We start from the raw sequence: 17,378 nt of genomic DNA, 5'->3' as shown, positions 1-17,378 counted from the left end.
CTGCTGGCCCACAGCGGGATATCCCCAGGGGCCGACTAGGGGCTGAGGCAGGGGGCTGGGCTGGGCTGGGCGGGGAAGAGCCCTCTGCCCCTCACCTCCCTGCGGTGCAACAGGCCCCCAGTGGATGGACTCTGAGGCCAGAGAGGGCCGAGATGGCCCCAGGCCACACAGCTGGGCACAGAGCCGGTTCTCTCCACCCACCTGGCCTCCAGCTCCCGCTGGCTCTGCCTGTCCTGCTCCGCCCTCCACAGGAGGCTCCTCTGCAGCTCTGCCTCTCCCAGGTCCGCCCTCAGCTCCTCCACCACCGTCTCCAAGGCTGCCTTTTCCCTGGGTGCACGGGAGGAGGTTAGGGTGGCCCCGGGACCTAACTGGACACATTCAGTGTGTGTGGGAGGGTGGTCAGCGGGACATGGTGGACACGGGTCCCTGGAGGTCGCAGCAGGTGGAAAAGGCTCCGGGAGGCACAGGCAGGGCCAGGGCCAGGGTCAGGCTGAGGGCAGAAAGGAGCCCAGGCACGAGGGGCCTGAGTCTGTGTGGTGCACATGCTGAGCTAGCACACCCTGACTGCGGCTCTTCCCCAGGACCAAGGTCTCACCCCCGTGCCCTGCTGCACCCAGCTCCAGTCCGTCTGCCCTGTCCCCCCCCATTAGCTGCTCCTCCTCCACTCTGGCCCTCAGCATCCTCAAATGACCCTTGGAACCAAGCCCTCCTCCCTGCCAAGGGGCAGTCAGGCCTGTCCACCTGACCCCAGCAGATGTCCCTGCCCTCTGTTCCTGAGCACTGTGGGTGACCCTTCCTCTGGGCCAGGCCCCGCTGCCCGGCTCGGTCTCCTGAGCCACAGCTCTCTCACCCTGCCCCCAGCCCAGCTCCCTGCTGGGAATGACCCTCTGACCCCGGCCTCATGCCCCTGCTTCACCTGGATCCCCACACCCTGGTGGGGCTGTGCCTCTGCTGGCCCTCTGTCACCTCCCCCTGTGCCTGGCAAGGTGGCACTGGGACTGCTGCAGTGTCCAGCCCTCCCTCAGGCCACCCAGCGGAGCTGCTGTGAAGGGTGCAGGTCCAGCCCCCTCCGCAGGGACGAGAGGGCAAGGGGCTGCATCTGTCTGCTCCTGGGGTGGCCACCTCCTGCAGGAAGCCTTCCTGGCCTCAGCCGGCTCACCCCAGGCCCTCACCGCCACAGCCCAGGCGGAAGCGTGTGGAAGCCGGGTGTGCGTGAGGGGAGGCTGGAGCTGGGGTTCCGTGGATGGCTACCAAGGGCCTGAGGTCCTGGGGGCAAGGGAAGGGCCTCCCAGAGGGAGTCCTGCGGCAGGCAGGCGGGCGGGAGACGGAGCCGCGTTGGGCCTGCTGGGCTGGGGCTGTGGTGCATGGAGGCTCAGCCTGTGGACAAAGGGCAGTCCGCACTGGGATCCCCTGTGTACCGAAGGACAGGGACACAGGGCAGGGGTGACCTGGAGGTTCAGTCGGGAGACTCGGCCTCCTGCATGCAGTGTGGGCTCTCAGAGCCAGCCCTGCTGCCCCCACCATGCCCGCTTCCTGCCACCTTCCCAAGAGCTCTGCCGTCCTCTGGCCGTGCCTGGCCTCACGCCTCTGGGCCTCCAGCTTGCCCAGGAGGGCCTCGTGTTCCCGAGTCCTGCTCTGCAGGAGCCTCTGCGAGGCCTGAAGCTCCTGCTGGCACGTGGACAGCTGCTCTTGGAGTCCGGCCGTGGCCTCCTGGGAGGACTGTAGCTGCAGATGCAGCTCCTGCCGGGCAGGCACCCTGTGAGCCGAGAGGCCCCAGGTTCCGACTCCCCCAGAAGGAACCTAGAGCCAGAGCCCTCCCTGGCTCTGTGAGGCCCGGGCTCACCAGGGCAGTGGAGGGCTGGGCCTGAGCTGACCTCCCCAAGCTGAGGGAGACACGGCGCAACTCTGCCTCCACTGCCCCGGGGACCACAGCCGCCCACCTGCTCCCGATGCCTCCGTCTCTCAAGGGCGGTCTGCACGGCCCGCAGTGCTGGGTCCAGGTGGGCTGGGGAGTGGGCCCGTGGGGAGGACACAGCCTGGCAGGGGGTCGTGGCACATGGGGGGCTGCTCAGCTGGCTCCGCGCCTCCTGGCCATCAGTGCTGCTGCCCCAGGCCAGCTCCAGGGTCCCGGAGTCCCCCAGAGCCACCTTCAGGTGCAGAGGGGAAGGGGCGGGGAGACGCAGGCTGTGAGGAAGTGGGCCTCCCGCAGTCCCTTGGAGCAGGGGCCCTGCGGGTCGTCCCGGCTGTACCACCAGGGCTCAGGATGGGCGCACCTCTGTGATGCTGACCAGCACCCGCTGCAGGGATCCCACCTCGTCCCTCAGGGTGTCCAGGGCCAGCTGGACCCCGTCCCTGTCGCACTGGGACTCCTGCAGGGAGAGACCCTTAGCCAGGCAGACAGCTGGCCTCCAGCCCAGCTCCCATTTCCAGCCCACGAACCGGTCTCTGGCCGTCGGTCCTGCGGGAGTCCACGGTCCTTTCCCGTGACCCATTCTGCTGTGTGAGCTTGTCCACCAGCAGTGTCTGCTCCGAGAGTCTGGGGAGGAGCTGGGGGTAAGTGAGGGGCCTGGGGACGGCCTGGTTTTGTCCAGATTCCTGCTGCAGTGGGGCCTCCCTGTGGTGCCAGGGCCACACCTCTGCTGATCTCATGCCTCTCCTGCTATAGAACCTTCAATGGCTCCCATGGTCTCAGGAGTGAAGCACAGACCCTGAGCTAGACTTCAAGGCCACACCCCGGCAAGCGGAGGAGATGTGGGTGTCCTTCCTGGCTCACCTGGCCTGCAGCTCCACCTTCTCCGCATCCCAGCGGCTCTGCAGCTGCAGCGTCTCCCTGACCTGGTCCCGCAGCCGCTGCTCCAGGGCGCTGGTCGGGCTGCTGGCGGCCAGTCGCAGGTTGGAGTCGAGGCTGTGGCAGGCGGCGTGCAGACGCCGGGCTGTCCAGGCAGCCTGGGCCTGCATGTCCGCGAGAGCCCTGGAGAAAAGTCGAGGAGCCTCAGGACCTGGGCAGGCTCTGGGCCAGGAGGTGTGCAGCCAGGTCACATGGCCGCTGGCCGTCCTGGGGAGCCCCACAACGGCAGGACGGCAAGCTCATAGCCAGGGCAGGGCCAGCAGGGCTGAGGCCATGAGAAGTACCTCGAGGGCCATCAGGGTAGCCTGGGACAGGCTCTCGTGGGGCACCAGCAAGAACTGGCCAGACCCAGAAGCTCTGCAGTGGGAGTCCTCCTGCAGCCAGGCCACCTGCTCCCCTCCCCCTTATTCATCCTCCTCCACTTCCCCCTCCGCCTGTCCAGCCAGGGCCCTGACAGGGTGCCCCTGTCCTCTGCTCAGAAGTGGCCTGGGCACAGATGCACTTACCTCTCTGTGGCCACCCGCAACTGGGCCACGTGTCCCCTGAGCTCTGAGGCCTGTCTCCACAGGAGGAGGAGATGCCATGGCTGCCCAGGGCCCATCCGCTGGGTCTGCAAGCAAGAGGCCCATGTCCACTGCAGATGGGGGCCATTGGCCCCTGCTCACTACTCTCTAGGTGACCTGCTAAGCTGGCTCTGGGGAGGCTGCAAGTGGGACTTGTAACACCTTCCAGGTCCCAAGGTCCCCGTGTCCTACAGGCAAATAAGTTCTGAGCTCCCCACCCACCCCGGGGACAACGCTAGGTCCTGCGGAAGAGGAAGACGCCCGTGTCCTCCCGGGCATCCCAGGAAGGGGTCCAGGGCGGGGGAGCAGGCCCCACATGCTGCACTCAGACCTGCGCAGCCCCGAGGGAGGAGGCTGCCCCTCTCCGGTCATCCCAGGTCGCGGCTCTTACCCGAGGGGCTCTGTGGATGTCAGGGGTAGGCCCAGCGCCCCAGAGTGCAGGGGACAGGGTGGGCTGGCTGCGCCCCAGCAGCCCACGGTGCGGCAGGGGCAGCTGGGGCTGGGGCTGGGCAGGACGAGTTGGGGAGCAGGCCACTGCAGGGCTGTGTGCGCCCAGAGGTCCAGCCTCGCGGAGTGCAGTCCCACCACCTCTGCATCCTGCACTCTGCTGCCTCTGGCCAGATGGCCGCTGGAACCCACAGGGTCCTCAGGCCCAGGGCTTTCCTGGTCTCATGACCTGTCCTGCTGGTTCGGCCCCACCCAGCACTCCTCAGCCAGCTCTCAGGAGGCCACGCCACCCCTGGCTGGACCCCGCATCTGAGCCTCTCCCCTGGCGAGCCCAGGACCCTTTCACACACCCTCCGTGTAGTGTGCCGGGCCACAGTGGGGAGCTCACTGGGGCCAAGCACATCTGGAGTGACCATCCAGGGCGGGAGGAGACGTCTTCTCTGCACCACCCCACGGAGCCCAAGTCTGCAGACCCAGCCCCTCTCCCTGGGCAGGCTAACCGGCCACAGTGGGAGCTATTGAAGGTTCTATAGCAGCAGAGGCGTGCGATCAGGCAGACCTGAGTTGATGGCTTCTCCTGGGTCCACATCACGATGCTTTGTCTCCTTCTGTTTGGGGTGATTTTTTATTTTTTAATTCATTTTCTAGCTGTTTATTTCCCGTGGAACTTTGTGGTGCCTCTTGGAGAACCAGGGTGAAGCCTCAGGCAGACCTAGTGGAGTCTGGAGCCAATGAGGCAATTTCTTGCCAAACAGAGAAACTTGTCCCTTGACCCAAGGGCCCTGAGGCTGAGCCAAACCCAGGCACATCCTGCGTAGCGTCCCCAGTGCAGCAGGGCGGGTGGGCTAGAGGGTAAGCTGCAGCTTCAAGCCACGCACGCACGCACGCCACACTCCCAGGCCATACGCACACTCACACACACCCACGTACACCACACACACACACTCACACACACACACATCCACACACACATTCACACACACCCACATACACCACACACATACACATTCACACACACCCACATATACCACACACACGCTCATAAACCCACACACTCACACACCCACACACACTATGTGCACACAGGCACTCACAGGCACTCCCTTACACACACCACACACACACATGTTCATACACTCACACACACTCACACACCCACATACACTATGTGCATACAGGCACTCCCATGCACTCCCTTACACCATGCACACACACATGCTCAGACACTCACAGACACTCACACACCCCCACACACTGTGCACACAGGCACTCACAGGCACACTCCCTCACACACACACACACACAGGCTCATAAACCCACACACACTCACACACCCACATACACTATGTGCATACAAGCACTCCCATGCACTCCCTTACACACACCACACATACACACACGCTCATACACTCACAGACACTCACACACCCACACACACTATGTGCATACAGGCACTCACAGGCACACTCCCTTACACACACCACACACACATGCTCATACACTCACACACCCACACACACTATGTGCACACAGGCACTCACAGGCACTCCCTTACACACACCACACACACACATGTTCATACACTCACACACACTCACACACCCACACATACTGTGTGTATACATGCACTCACAGGCACTCCCTTACACATACCATGCACACACACATGCTCATACACTCACACACATTCACACACTCACACACACTATGTGCACACAGGCACTCACAGGCACTCCCTCACACACACACGCTCACACACTCACATACCATGCCCACGTGCACACACGTGTGCCCACAGGAGAAGCTGCTGTCCAGCACACTGGAGGTGAGCAGACAGGGTGTGGAGGTGCAGGCGACACCCCTGGGCTCCTGCAGGTCCAGAGCGAGCATTTCCCAGGCCTGGCCCTGAGCTGCCGGGCCCCAGCACCATCAGAAGCGGATGGAATTCTTCCTGGAAAACATTGCCTTCCCCCAGTTCCCCAAGCGGTTCCACAAAGTTCCACAGGAAATAAACAGCTAAAAAATTAGTTAAAAAATAAAAAATCGGCTGTGGCTGTGGCTCAGTGGCAGAGCACTTGCCTCACATGCATGAGGCACTGGGTTCCATCCTCAGCACCACATAAAAATAAATAAAGAAAGATGTCAGGTCCATCTACAACTAAGTGTGTATATATATAAATGATAAAAGTCCCCCCAAACAGGAGACGGAGCATCGTGACGTGGACCCAGGAGAAGCGGTCCACTCAGGTCTTGGAAATGGTGGACATTGGACCACAAGATAACTGTTTCTCACACGCACCGACGAGCCAGGAGGTGGACGAGTTGGCCAGCGGGATGCGTGGGAAGGAATCGAGGAGAAGCCTGCGGGGCTGGGATTCATGCGGGCGGATGTGCCAGGTCAGAGCCCAGAGCAGGAGCAGCCTGACGGCGCAGGCTCCAGGAGGCGCCCCCGGCCGCTCTGGCCACCAGGAGGGTGCCTTCCACTGGGGTGAGGGCAGAGGGCTGGGCCTGGTGGTGACTCCCTTCCCCACACAGCGAAGGCCCAGGAGCCTGATGAGCTGGAGCAGGACGAGCAAGAGGAAGTCCACAGAGACCCTCGGGCAGCTGCACACGGCCAGGCCCGGCCGAGCCCCCAGGAGCTCCAGGGGGAGGGTCCACCGCCTCCGGCAGGGCAGAGGCGGAGGAGGTGCCTTCCCAGGGCAGGGAGGACTCTCCAAGACCCCTCCCCAGGAGCAAAGTCCAGAGTGAACTCGGGAGCCCCTCCAAGGCACCCGCTCACAGGAGGAAACTGTGTGGGTGCCGTGGGACCACCCGCTGCACCCCAGGACCGGTGACGGGGGAGAGGTCTCAGCAGTGCTTTGTCACAGTCCTGCTATTAGAGATCCCTGTGATGGCAGACGCAGCTCCTGGGGACACCCTACGAGACAGGGCACCCTCCCACCTCAGGCGGCTCATCTGACACCCTCCTTCCACCTGGGGTGGTGGCAGAGGGTCCACGGCTGCTGTGGACAGGAGCAACAGCTATGGGGGCCTGCGTGGCCAAGTCCAGCCCCCCCTGCTGGCTTTACACCCACAGCTGGTCTTTCTGCCTGAGGCCCAGACCTGGGCAGCCACCCCCTGCTTCCGTCTCCACCTGGAGAGAGCATCTCTTCAGGTGGGTTAGGGAGAGATCTTGCCGACGGTGTGCAGGGGCCATGGGCTCTGCATCAGACCCTCTCACTGAGGGCCGTGGGCACCTTCAGCCCCTCAGGGCCTTCTCAGCTACAGAGAGCCCGCTGGCCAAGGCTGCACACCTGGGTCCAGGCCAGGGAGGGGTCATCCCCGCAGGCGAATACTGTGGACCGGCAGTTGCAGGGAGCCGTGGGGCCCAGCCAGGCCCCTTCCAGGGCTCTGCCCTGCAGCCAGACTTGCACAGCTCCTCGGTCCTCAGGGGCTGGGTCTTCCCCCAAAAGGAGAGGGGCTGGGGTGTCCCCACTCCACTGACTGCTGTGACCCAGCCCAGGATGAGCCCTGGCCCCAGGAGGGACCAGGTGAAGTCGCTGTACCCTCCCTGGTCCGTGACCCGCCCACCGGCAGCATCCACAGTGGTGGACCCCTCTGGTGTGTCCACCCAGGTAGGACCCCTCTGGTGCCCAGCCGCACCTCCCTGCGCTCCAGCTCATGCTGCAGGTGGAACATGCCGCCGGTGGTGTTGGCCAGCTCCCGAGTCAGCTGGCTGTTGGCCTCCTTCATGTGCTCCAGCTGTGCCCGCAGGAGTGCGTTCACCTGAGAAAGGCTGCAGCTCCTGCAAGACGGGCCTCCTCAGAGAGGGCTCAGCCCCAGTCCCAGGCCAAGGCTCCAGGGGGCCCCAAAGCCCCTGGGCCCGGCTTTACCTCATGCCACGCTGACCCCCCGCCATGGCCCTCTCAGAGGCCAGAGTGAAGGGGCTCTCCTAGCCCAGGTCTCGCCCTGTCCCCAGCTCTGCCCCATGCCTCTGGCTCTCAGTCTGGGAGGCCCCTGGGCTCTGCAGGGGTCACCTGTGGAGAATGGGGAAGGAGCCCCTGGGCAGGCAGGCCAGAGAGGGAGTGAGGGAGCCTGGGGGCACAGCCCTGGGGCCCGTCCTGCAGCAGGTCAGCATGCACAGCAGTCAGGGACCCCCAGCTGCTGGGGAGGCTGGCGCCTCTGAGAGCCAGACCCCCCAGACCTGCTGCAAGACCACGAGCCTCGGGCCCTGGCCTCCTCCCCAAGGCTGGTTTTCAAAATGCTTCTGAGCACTTTTCCAGATTCCCGGAGGGAGAGCCACCTACACCTTCAGGAAGTATTCTGAAATGTTAAGCCTCCCAGGTCTGCGCTGTTGGGGCCCTGCTGAGAGCCACTCTGTCCCAAGACCCTGTCATAGGGCTGGGGACCTGGGGTGCTGGAGCTCTGTTACAGCCTGGGTGGGGCCATGAATGGGGGGCTGAGGTTCCTGGTGGGGTGCTAGGTTAGTGCTGGGTTAGTGCTGGGGCTGGGTTAGTGCTGGGCGCTGGGTTAGTTCTGGGGCTGGATTAGGGTGGGGTTAGGACTGGGGCTGGGTTAGTACTGGGGCTGGGTCAGTGCTGGGGCTGGGCTAGTGCTGGGGCTGGGTTAGTGCTGGGGCTCTGCCTTTGTTTTGGGGTGCCAGGTTCGGGTTAGGGTGAACAAGAGCTGAGCGAGAGCTCAGCTGAGCGAGAGCTCTGTGATCAGAGAGGCTGAAACCAAAAGTTCCCGGAGTTGAGGCTGAACCCTAGGGAGAGCCAGAGAGGGGCGTCCCCAGGTTGGCTGGGCCAATGTGTGGCCACCCTCAGAGGCTGGGCAGGGGGGGCCTGCACCACCAGAGCCCCTGAGAGGTGCACAGCAGAGTGGGGCTGACCCTTCCTGCTTTCTGCTGGGCCCTGGCCGCAGGATGTGGGGAGAGTGGTCCTGCCCCTGCCCTGCCCACCCTGCCCCAGCCCCCACCACCTCTCACAGGCGGGGCTAACACAAAGCTGTCTGCAGGAGCCACGGGGAAGCAGGTCCGCTGTCTGGGGGCAGGGGTCCAGCTCTGGCAGCCTGCTGTGGTCTCACCTCTGCTCTGCGGCCTCCAGACGGCCAAGAGCCTCCTCCAGATCCACACTGTACTGCAGCTCTGACCTCCGCAGCCGAGCCTGGGTGGCCTCCAGGCGGGCCTGCATCTGGACAGGAGTGGCAGACCTGGCCGGTGGTTCTGACCCTGCTGGGCAGGGGCAGGGCATCTTGGAAAGCCCACTCAGGGCAGGGGCAAGAAAGAGGGCCTCCCAGCAGGAGCTGGTGTCCGTGATGGGGTTTGGGTGGGGTCTGGGCCAGATGGCGGCTGTCCACACCCCAGGCCTGTGCCTAGCACCTGTGGCCAGCAGAGGAGGGAGGAAAGGAGACCCTGGCTGAGCTGACCCCACACTGCCCTGGAAATAGCACTGGCCTGGTAGGCCCAGAGGGGCCTGACAACCCTCCTCCAGCTCACTTCAGAGGGGTACACCAGGGACTCAGGGCTCAGGGGCCCAGTGGAGGGTTTGAGGGCAGCTCTGGGCCACGAACCCTGCCCCCCTACCCAGAGGGCACAAGCCAGGACTCCTCCAGCCTAGGTCACCTTCCAGCACTGTCTTCCACCCCAGGCCCTGTCCAGAGAGGGCAGGAACACACACACCTGACCAGGCCCCAGGTCCCCAGGAGGCCAACCCAGAGCAGCACTTTGGGTGATCTGAGGGACATTCAGGCAGTCACCCAGGGCTGTCAGGAATCACACCCAGGGCCACATCATCACTACTGGTGACCTGAACCCAGGGCCCAGCCAGCCATGGGGGGGAAGGCCTGGGATGAGGGCGGGAGGAAGGCAGGGTCCCTAGGGGCGCAGCCTGGAGGTATCTACCCCTACTGAGTCCCCTCCGCGCTCTGACTCATGGTTTACTAATCTGTGGCAGGACTTCTGTGGCTTCAATTCCCTGGGCCTGTTCCCACATCTCCCGCCCAGTGCTAGGAAGAAGATTCCCCTCCCCACCCACCCAGGCCTGCCAAGGATGCAGGGGGCTGGAGGGAAGGGCAGGCGAGGTGGGCTTGTGCGCCCAGGCAGCACCAGGACGGCCCTCGGCACCCTGCCCTGAGGAGCTCCCCGGGTGGGAGCCACGTGGGAACAGGTGCTGCCATCTACCCTGGGGAGTCCTCCAGGTGGCTAGGCCCTCATGGCCCTGGTGAGCGGCCACCCCCTCTGTCCTGCCACACAGAGCTCAGGAAGGCCCTGCACCACCCCACGCTCAGCTCTGCTTCGGAAGCGGCTGCTGTGGGTGCTGCCTAGCCAGACACGGCCTGGCCCAGCACTGTCTCACTTTCCCGGCCTCAATGTCCCCGTCCACTGCCCGGGGCCTGGATGTGCTGTGGTCCTGAGACTTACTGATGGCTCCCAGGTAAAACCACAGCGCCACCTGCACGGCCGGCTGCCAAGCACTCACCCTGTGGCTGACAGCCTGGTACCTGCCGGCCAGCTCTGCCTGCTCGGTGCTTGACTGGGCCAGCAGGTCCTCCAGCCGGGCCAGCTCCTCTTGCAGCAGCTCCCTTTCCTCATGCATGTGGACCAGAGTGGCAGGTGGCTCCAGCACCCCTGTGGGCACAGCACCTGGTCAGCTGGGTGGCCAGGCCAGCACCCTCCCTGATCTCCCACTGTGGGGCCTGCCTGGGCCTTCTGGGAGGCGGTTGGTCCCGGTCCACTTCCTTTCCTTTTGACAGACACCTGCCTCCTCGTCTCCCTGCCTCTTGTCCACATCTTTAGTGCACCCAGACCCACGGTCAGGCTGAGGCCAGCAGGGGTGTGGAGCAGCCCCGATGCTGGGCGCCCAGAGTTGGGCTGCTTGCCACAGGGTGGCAGGACCTCGTCCCACAGTACGAAAGTTGCTCTTCTAAACATGAGTGGTGTTCTCTGTCCCTACCGCATGCATGGTGGGTGCTGGCGTCCCTCAGAAAGCCAGGCAGAGCTTCAGCATTCAAAGGCGCTGCTGGGACCCATGTCCTGAGGGAGTTTCAAGTGGCCTTGTGCAGGGACTGAGCCTCAGGTGCAGTGCTCCGCTGCAGCGTGACAGGAAGCAGCAGGGAGGGGCTGGGGCTGGGCCAGGCTCAGGGCCGGGTGGGTGGGGGCCAGGGAAAGATGGAGACGGTGTAATCTCGAGGCTGATGGTCACAAGTGTGTCACCAGCACCTACGTGGTCCCCACCCTCTGGTGGTGCACCCCTGTGGAGGGCTGCAGGCCGCAGGCAGCTCTGGGTGGGGTAGGCCTGAGCCCAGACCAGGGCCCGACTTCCCTCACCTTGGGGTGGCTCCTCACGCAGGCTGCTGGCCACGATCTCACGGATGCGGGCAGGCAAGGGGGTGGGCGAGGCCTGCTGGCCCTCCCCTCGAACAGTGAGTACCCGATCTTCCCTGCTGGCCGTGGGGCTGAGGATGGTGTCCTCCAACCTCTGAAAGACACCCCAGAGACACCTGTGGTGCTAAATATGGGCACCTGCCAGGCACCCCGAAGGAGCCAGTGGAGTTAGAGGGAGTCCTCCACCATCACCTAAGAGGTCAAAGTGCCCGGGGGAGGGTGGGAGAGGCTGAGCAGGTCACCCAAGTCACCACCTGCAACACAGAATGGAGACAAGGGATCCAGTACTGGCCGAGGGCAGCACAGTTCGTCCACAGGCCTGTGCCACCTCTGAGCCAGCTCATCTGACACCGCTGAAGGGTCACAGCTGTCCTCTCTGGGGTGCTAGGGGGCCGGTGCCTTTGTTTCTGGGTGACAGCAGAGAAACCCAGTTTCTTGGGTCAGGTGGGCTCACAGACAGAGGGGGATGGAAGGCCAGCACGGCCAGCGGGGTCCTCCCACTGTGCCCAACTCTGGAAGCAAGAGTGGGATGCTTCTCCCTCAGATACTGCCTCCTCCCTCTGGACCCCTGAACACACTGGCCTCTCTCCTGGACTGACCACAGACTGCTAGCAGTCACCCCACACCCAGGCTCTGCATGGCTCCTGGATAGGCCCCATCCTGATCCCCAGCAGCCCTGTGAAGGGCAGTTACCTGGCAAATGCCAAGTGGGTGTGAGCCCAGGGTCCCGTTGACCGGCCCTTCAGCTGCACCCCATACTTCCTTTCCCAGGGACTAAGGTCTCAGTCCTTGGGAGGTCTTGGGCATGGCCCCTGCACATTCTCACAGAGGAAGCCCCAGCCAGGCTCCAGGATGGGCCAAGGGCCAGTGAAGCCTGCCACCTCTCCTGGGCCGAGCAAGGCCCCAGGTGTCTAGGCTCCAAGCCCTCTCTTGTCCTCCTAAGAGGAAAAGGGGGTGGATGGGGCTCAGCCATTGGACCCTGGCCTCCGACTTTGTGCAGGGGAAACAGGCCCCGCGCACAGCACCGCAGACCCAGGATCATGGTCCAGCCGGCTCCACCTCCCTCGCACGCCCGCCCCTAGGGTCCCCTGGGCATTGGCGGCGCCACCCGCTAACGGGAAAGCGCAGCACAGCTCAGACTTGACTCATTCCTAGCGTTTACAGAGGGTCGCTTATTAGCAGAGCCGTCCCGGGAGGCGCTGGGGGCGTAATGGGTTCCAGCTGTGGCCGGGTGCCTGCGAGGCCGCAGCCCAGATACAGCGGGAGGGCACGGGGCGGGGAGGCCCTGAGGGTCCCCAGCTGCCCCCCCCCCCCCGCGCGGACAGCAGTCCGAAGCTGGTGGGCGCTCTGGCAGGTCGCGGGGCTGCGCCCACCAGCTTCGGTCTGCACCCCACCCCTAGGCTCCTCTGTGCTGCACCTGCGGCCTGCAGCCCCCGGTGGACCGCGGCCCCAACCCCCAGCCCTTCCTGGCCCGAGGAAGGGCTGGAGTCAGAGAGGACTCCAGGACAGGATTTCAGTTTCCCAGAAGATCCCTGACCACAGTCGAACCGGGTCACGTTCATCTTGCATCTAGCGCCCTCGGGGGCTTAGCCAGCACTAAAGACCAGAGAGGTCACAGACCCACCAACCACCCTACAACAAAATCCTGGCCCTGAGGGGTCTGTGTGAGACCCAGTGGGGACAGCCAGCAGGCCATGACTGTCTCCCCTCTCCCTCAGGCTCTGTGGAAGGGACCCTCTGATCTTCTCCTCCTGCGGGGGTCAGGGCTGCAGGCCCTTCTAAGGGAACTGTAGCGGGTGACAGTGTACCCTGTGGCCTTGCAATGTGTCCCCACCCTCCTGAACCTTATGTCCCAGCTGTTAAACTTGGGAGGGGGACCCAGGTCCTCCTGGGCCCCAAAGCCCCCGGCTGCAGCTCTGTGGAGAAGGGGCTGCTGTGGACAGTGAACTCAGCAGGAAGGAGACTGGCAGAGGCTGCCCACCCCAGGGGAAGGGGCGCTGCTCCCATCTCAGGCGAGAGATGTTCCCAGCCCAATCCTCCTGCAGCCCAAGGCCCCCTCTGCCCGGCTGCCCTTGCCTGGGGGCTGGGGCTGGCGGAGGCCTCTCCCCGCCAATCCCCTCCCTGTACTGGGTCTTGGCTGGAGATCCCTGAAAGGTGGGTGCAGAGGAGCTGTCAGTGGAGAGACCGGCCAGAAGGGGCCTGGAGCCCCCAAGAGGGGCCAAGGGAGGAGGCTGTGCCCCCTGCTGGCCCCGTTCCATGCACAAGGACTCGCCATGCAGACGCTCTTCCCCTGCAGGGGGGTGCACTAGGCCTGGTCTGGGGGGCACACGCTCCCCACCCCCCACCCCTCCTGCACCCCAGGCCTGACTTCCAGAGGGTCCTTCCAGACTGTCAGGGGAGGGGGCCAAGCCCCAGAAGGGAATTCAGACACAAAGCCAGAAAATCCACTGGTAGGGAAAGGGCAGGGTCCCTACAAGCCCAGACCCCAGCGGCACTGGCCCCCTCAGCTGTCAACACCCTGCCACGTCCCTGCCCCTTCCTGCTGGGGCAGCTGCCTGAGTCAAGAGCTGGGTGGGGCAGGAGGAAGCCAGGCCAGTGTGCTCCTGCCCAGTGGCAGCGTGGGCTCCTCAAGCAGGTCTGGGTGGGTCACAGCCCCCAGTGCACCTCACTGGGGCAGAGCCCAGTCGCTCCCCAGGGGTGGGGCTCAGCGGGGGTTGGTGTGCACAGGCTGTCCTGCAGGTGGGCCCAGCACCTTGGGTCCCAGGTGTGCTGGGGAGAGAACCTGGACCCTGGGGGTGGTGGGCAGTGATTGGAGGTGCAGGTGATTTGGGGCAGAGAGAGCTGGGACTGGCCGCTGCTCCCCAGTGGAGTCTAGGGCGCTGCAAAGTCAGTGCACACGAAGCCCCACCACCCACGGGACGACCCCTCTGGGCAGCTGTCACCGTCCCAGGAGCACAGGCTGCTCCTCTGAGGACCCACAAGGGTCTTCGTGCGGCAGGGGTGCAGGGCACAGAGGAAGAGGAAGCCCTGCAGAGGCCCCTGTACAGCAGAACCTGTCAAGCCTACAGTGAGCCCTCCTCCGCCTGCTCAGGGCAGGGGCAGGCAGAAGCCTTGTGCTTAGAACCCCGGCCTGGGCTCTGAAGGAGGGACACCCCTGGGGTGGTGGACACCCCTGGGCGGACAGCAACAGCGAGCCAGGCACCAAACCCTGTAAAGATCACTGAGGGAAAAGGGCTGTCCAGTGGGCAGCCCCAACACAACCAGGACACCAACCCTCCAGCAGCAGAAGCAGAACTGGGATGGCAGAGCCGGGGGTGGCCAGCTGTCCCTGGCCCCTCTGCCTGGAGGGGTGGAACTGCTGCTGGGCCACCAAGCCCCAACAGCGCCCCTGTGTGGCTGCTTGGGGCACCGCAGGAGGGCTGCCCCTGGGGCTCCTGGGAGTCCAGGCTGGGCTTGGGGCTACAGCTGCCTGAGGACGATGGCACTGGTGACCATGCCTGGGGCAGGGAGGTGAGTCCAGGTTTTGATATTCCCCACCGGCAGACATTTTCACACCCCTGATCTTGACCTGACCAAAGGCTCCTTCCTCCTGGGTGGGGAAAGGGAGGCCCCGTGAGGTCAGGACTCGCTTGAGGTCACCTGCTCAAAAGTGCCTGGCTCCTAGGCGCCCACATGCCCATGGTGGTGCGTGGACAGACAGCTGGACCGCTGCTCTCCTGCCCTGTGCGCGACAGTTGTGTCTGTGGCCCGGGGAGGCCACGGTGGCTCTGACCCACCAAGAGCCTGCTGGAGGCCGGCTGCTGCCCTTGCCCAGTGTGGCCCTCTGCAGCGGGCCCAGGCAGGAGGCACTCTGCCTTCTTAGAAAAGAGGTGTCCTGTGTGGTGAGGCTGGGGAGCGGGCTTCCTGTGGGCGTCCTCCCTGCTCTCGCAGCAAACCCAGGGGCTCCTGAAGCCGGGGGCTGGGCTTGAAGCCGGTGTGGCAGGTGGAGGGGTGTGCTCACCTGGCCCCTGCCCCTGCTCAGTGCTGGGCAGGCCCACAGGCCCAGACTCATTCCAGGCCCAAATGGCTGACAGCCCAGCTGGAAGTGCCGAGGTATGAATCACTAGCTGCAAAATGCCTCCGGGCCAGGAATGTGCAGGAGGGCGAGGCTGCGGCTGGCTTCTCCTGGGCCCCGACACACAGGCTCGGGAGGGCCAGGTCAGTGAGAGTCCCACAGCACTGGGGACGCCTGGGGAGCAGGGAGAAGAGAGAGCCGTGGCCTGACAGGGGAGAGAGCTGGAGCAACTTCGAAGGCCGTGGGTGCTCACGGAGGACTGTGGGGGACAGGGCCAGGTCCCGAGGGGAAGGCTGTGGCTGGCCTGCGTAGCCCACCACCACTGTGTCCAGGAGACCTAGAGATGGGTGGCAGGCCCTTCCCTGGGGCACTGTGAGTGCAGGGGCTTGGAGGTTGGCCCCTGGCCTGGCCTCTCTTGACCATTCACAGCTCCCATCCTGGTGGACCAGGGCACCTGCCCCAGGACAATTACCCTTGGAGTCTCCTGAGCTGAGTGAGAGTCTTCTGTATGCTAATAAGTGTGTGTGGGGGGGTAGAGACCCCTAGAGTGGGGCTGGTTGGCAGAATGACCAGGGCAGGACTAGGGTGGGGAGCATTCAGCCCAAGCACCAAGGCCTCTGGGGAGCTGCGCCTGAGCCGGTCACCAGGGTCCAGTCAGCTAATCCGTGGAACTCCTGAGAACACTAGCAAGTAGGTGGGAGGGCCTCTGGGCCTGAGGGTGACCCTAGGGGCAAGCTGGCTCCCCTCCCAGACACCTGGCCCTGGGCATCTGCTCCAGGGCCTGAGACTGTCCCTTAAGTAACTCATCAGGGAGTGAGTGAAGCATCCTGGGTTCTGGGAGCTGAGCAGGCGAGCTACTAGGCTGAGGGCAGAGTGTGGCCAGTTGGAGGTCAGAGGGCAGCTAGTCTTGGGAGCGGCCTTTGAAGAGGGGCAGTTGTGTGGGGTCGCGTCCTTGCCTGTGGGGCAGTGCCAGCACTGGGTAGGGTGACGAGCTGACTCGGAGGACTCCCGGGGGGTATGCAGAGCTGGAGGTCAGAATCCACACCTTTGGCGTCAGGGGTGGTATGGGCAGAGCCAGTTCCCACAGTGAGCCTCACTCAGAGGACACATGGGTAGCAGGTGACCCTTGGAGCTGCAACCAAGCAGAGTGGCGGCCCCTCACCAGTGCACCCAGTCACCATGTGACCCAGCAATGTCCCTTCAGGTGTGAGTTCCCAGACAAAACCAGAGGCCGATAGCTGTGCATACCCTGTGGACGGGGTCACTGTTCAAGTCACCGGCAGGTGGGTGCAGCCCAGGACCCACTGACGGAAGGACAGTGCACAGAGTGTGGCCCACCTACGTGGTGGAGTGTGATTCACCTCAAAAAGGAGATTCTGACCGAGGCTGAGGGTGCAGCACAGGACACTGCTCAGTGGACAGGCCAGTCAGAGAGACCAGAGCCTGGACGTCCACTCACACGAGCCAAGAGCAGTCAGCCCTGGAGATGGGGTGGTGGGCACGGGCCAGGAGGGGAGAGGAACGTGCTGGGGTGGGTCGTGTGGGATCACTTAGTCACATGAGGGTCCTGAACAGTGGTTAGACGGCAAGTCCCACACCACGCGAATGCCATCACTAATAGCGTGAAGAAGGAAAACAAGGCTGCAGACCTACCGCCAGGCACACACCTGAGACTTAGATGAGCACCAAACACAAGAGATTAAAAGGAAGAATAAACACGTAATAAAATCGAAGGCAGAAGTAGTAGAAAGGGACCAATCAATGACTGAGCAGGAGTGAAAAGGGGTGCCTCACAGGAGTCCAGTTCTTCCCTGGGAGGAGCCCTTCCCCAGGCAGCTGCAGGGCTGAGGGCCTGTGGCCCAGCCAACCCGTCTGCCTGGGCCTATCTGGGCATCTGGTGGCGCCCACCTGCTGCTTGCTCACCTGGGGTAATTGCTTCCAGATCTCAATCTCCATAGTGCAAACGCCAGGTGCTGGCAGGGCGGCGGGCAGAGCAGATGCCACCAGGCTCTGTCTGGCTCCAGATGGCTGCTGCCAGGCACAGTGGGCAGACAGAAGCACCCCTGCCCCATTGCCAAGGACTATGACCCAGGTCATCGGGCA

At 64.0% G+C, this 17,378-nt stretch overlaps 1 protein-coding gene across 1 annotated transcript in view; it reads right to left on the bottom strand.

Moving 5' to 3' along the window:
- The window catches only part of CROCC2 (ciliary rootlet coiled-coil, rootletin family member 2), a gene marked incomplete at its 5' end in the record, with an annotated part of 60,120 nt that overhangs the window by 41,711 nt on the left and 1,031 nt on the right, over positions 1-17,378 (bottom strand). The window contains 12 exons of the mRNA XM_081261762.1: positions 202-327; positions 1,541-1,740; positions 1,941-2,147; positions 2,274-2,369; positions 2,440-2,536; positions 2,774-2,971; positions 3,355-3,482; positions 7,501-7,642; positions 8,923-9,029; positions 10,317-10,465; positions 11,165-11,315; positions 17,199-17,306. Coding sequence (XP_081117888.1) covers positions 202-327; positions 1,541-1,740; positions 1,941-2,147; positions 2,274-2,369; positions 2,440-2,536; positions 2,774-2,971; positions 3,355-3,482; positions 7,501-7,642; positions 8,923-9,029; positions 10,317-10,465; positions 11,165-11,315; positions 17,199-17,306 — 1,709 coding nt within the window. The remainder of the gene's footprint in view (positions 1-201; positions 328-1,540; positions 1,741-1,940; positions 2,148-2,273; positions 2,370-2,439; positions 2,537-2,773; positions 2,972-3,354; positions 3,483-7,500; positions 7,643-8,922; positions 9,030-10,316; positions 10,466-11,164; positions 11,316-17,198; positions 17,307-17,378) is intronic.

Source organism: Spermophilus citellus (assembly GCF_964194105.1).
Source record: "Spermophilus citellus genome assembly, chromosome: 11".
NCBI lineage: Eukaryota > Metazoa > Chordata > Mammalia > Rodentia > Sciuridae > Spermophilus > Spermophilus citellus.
Note: the sequence above shows the minus strand (reverse complement) of the source record. Positions and strands in the feature narration are given on the sequence as shown.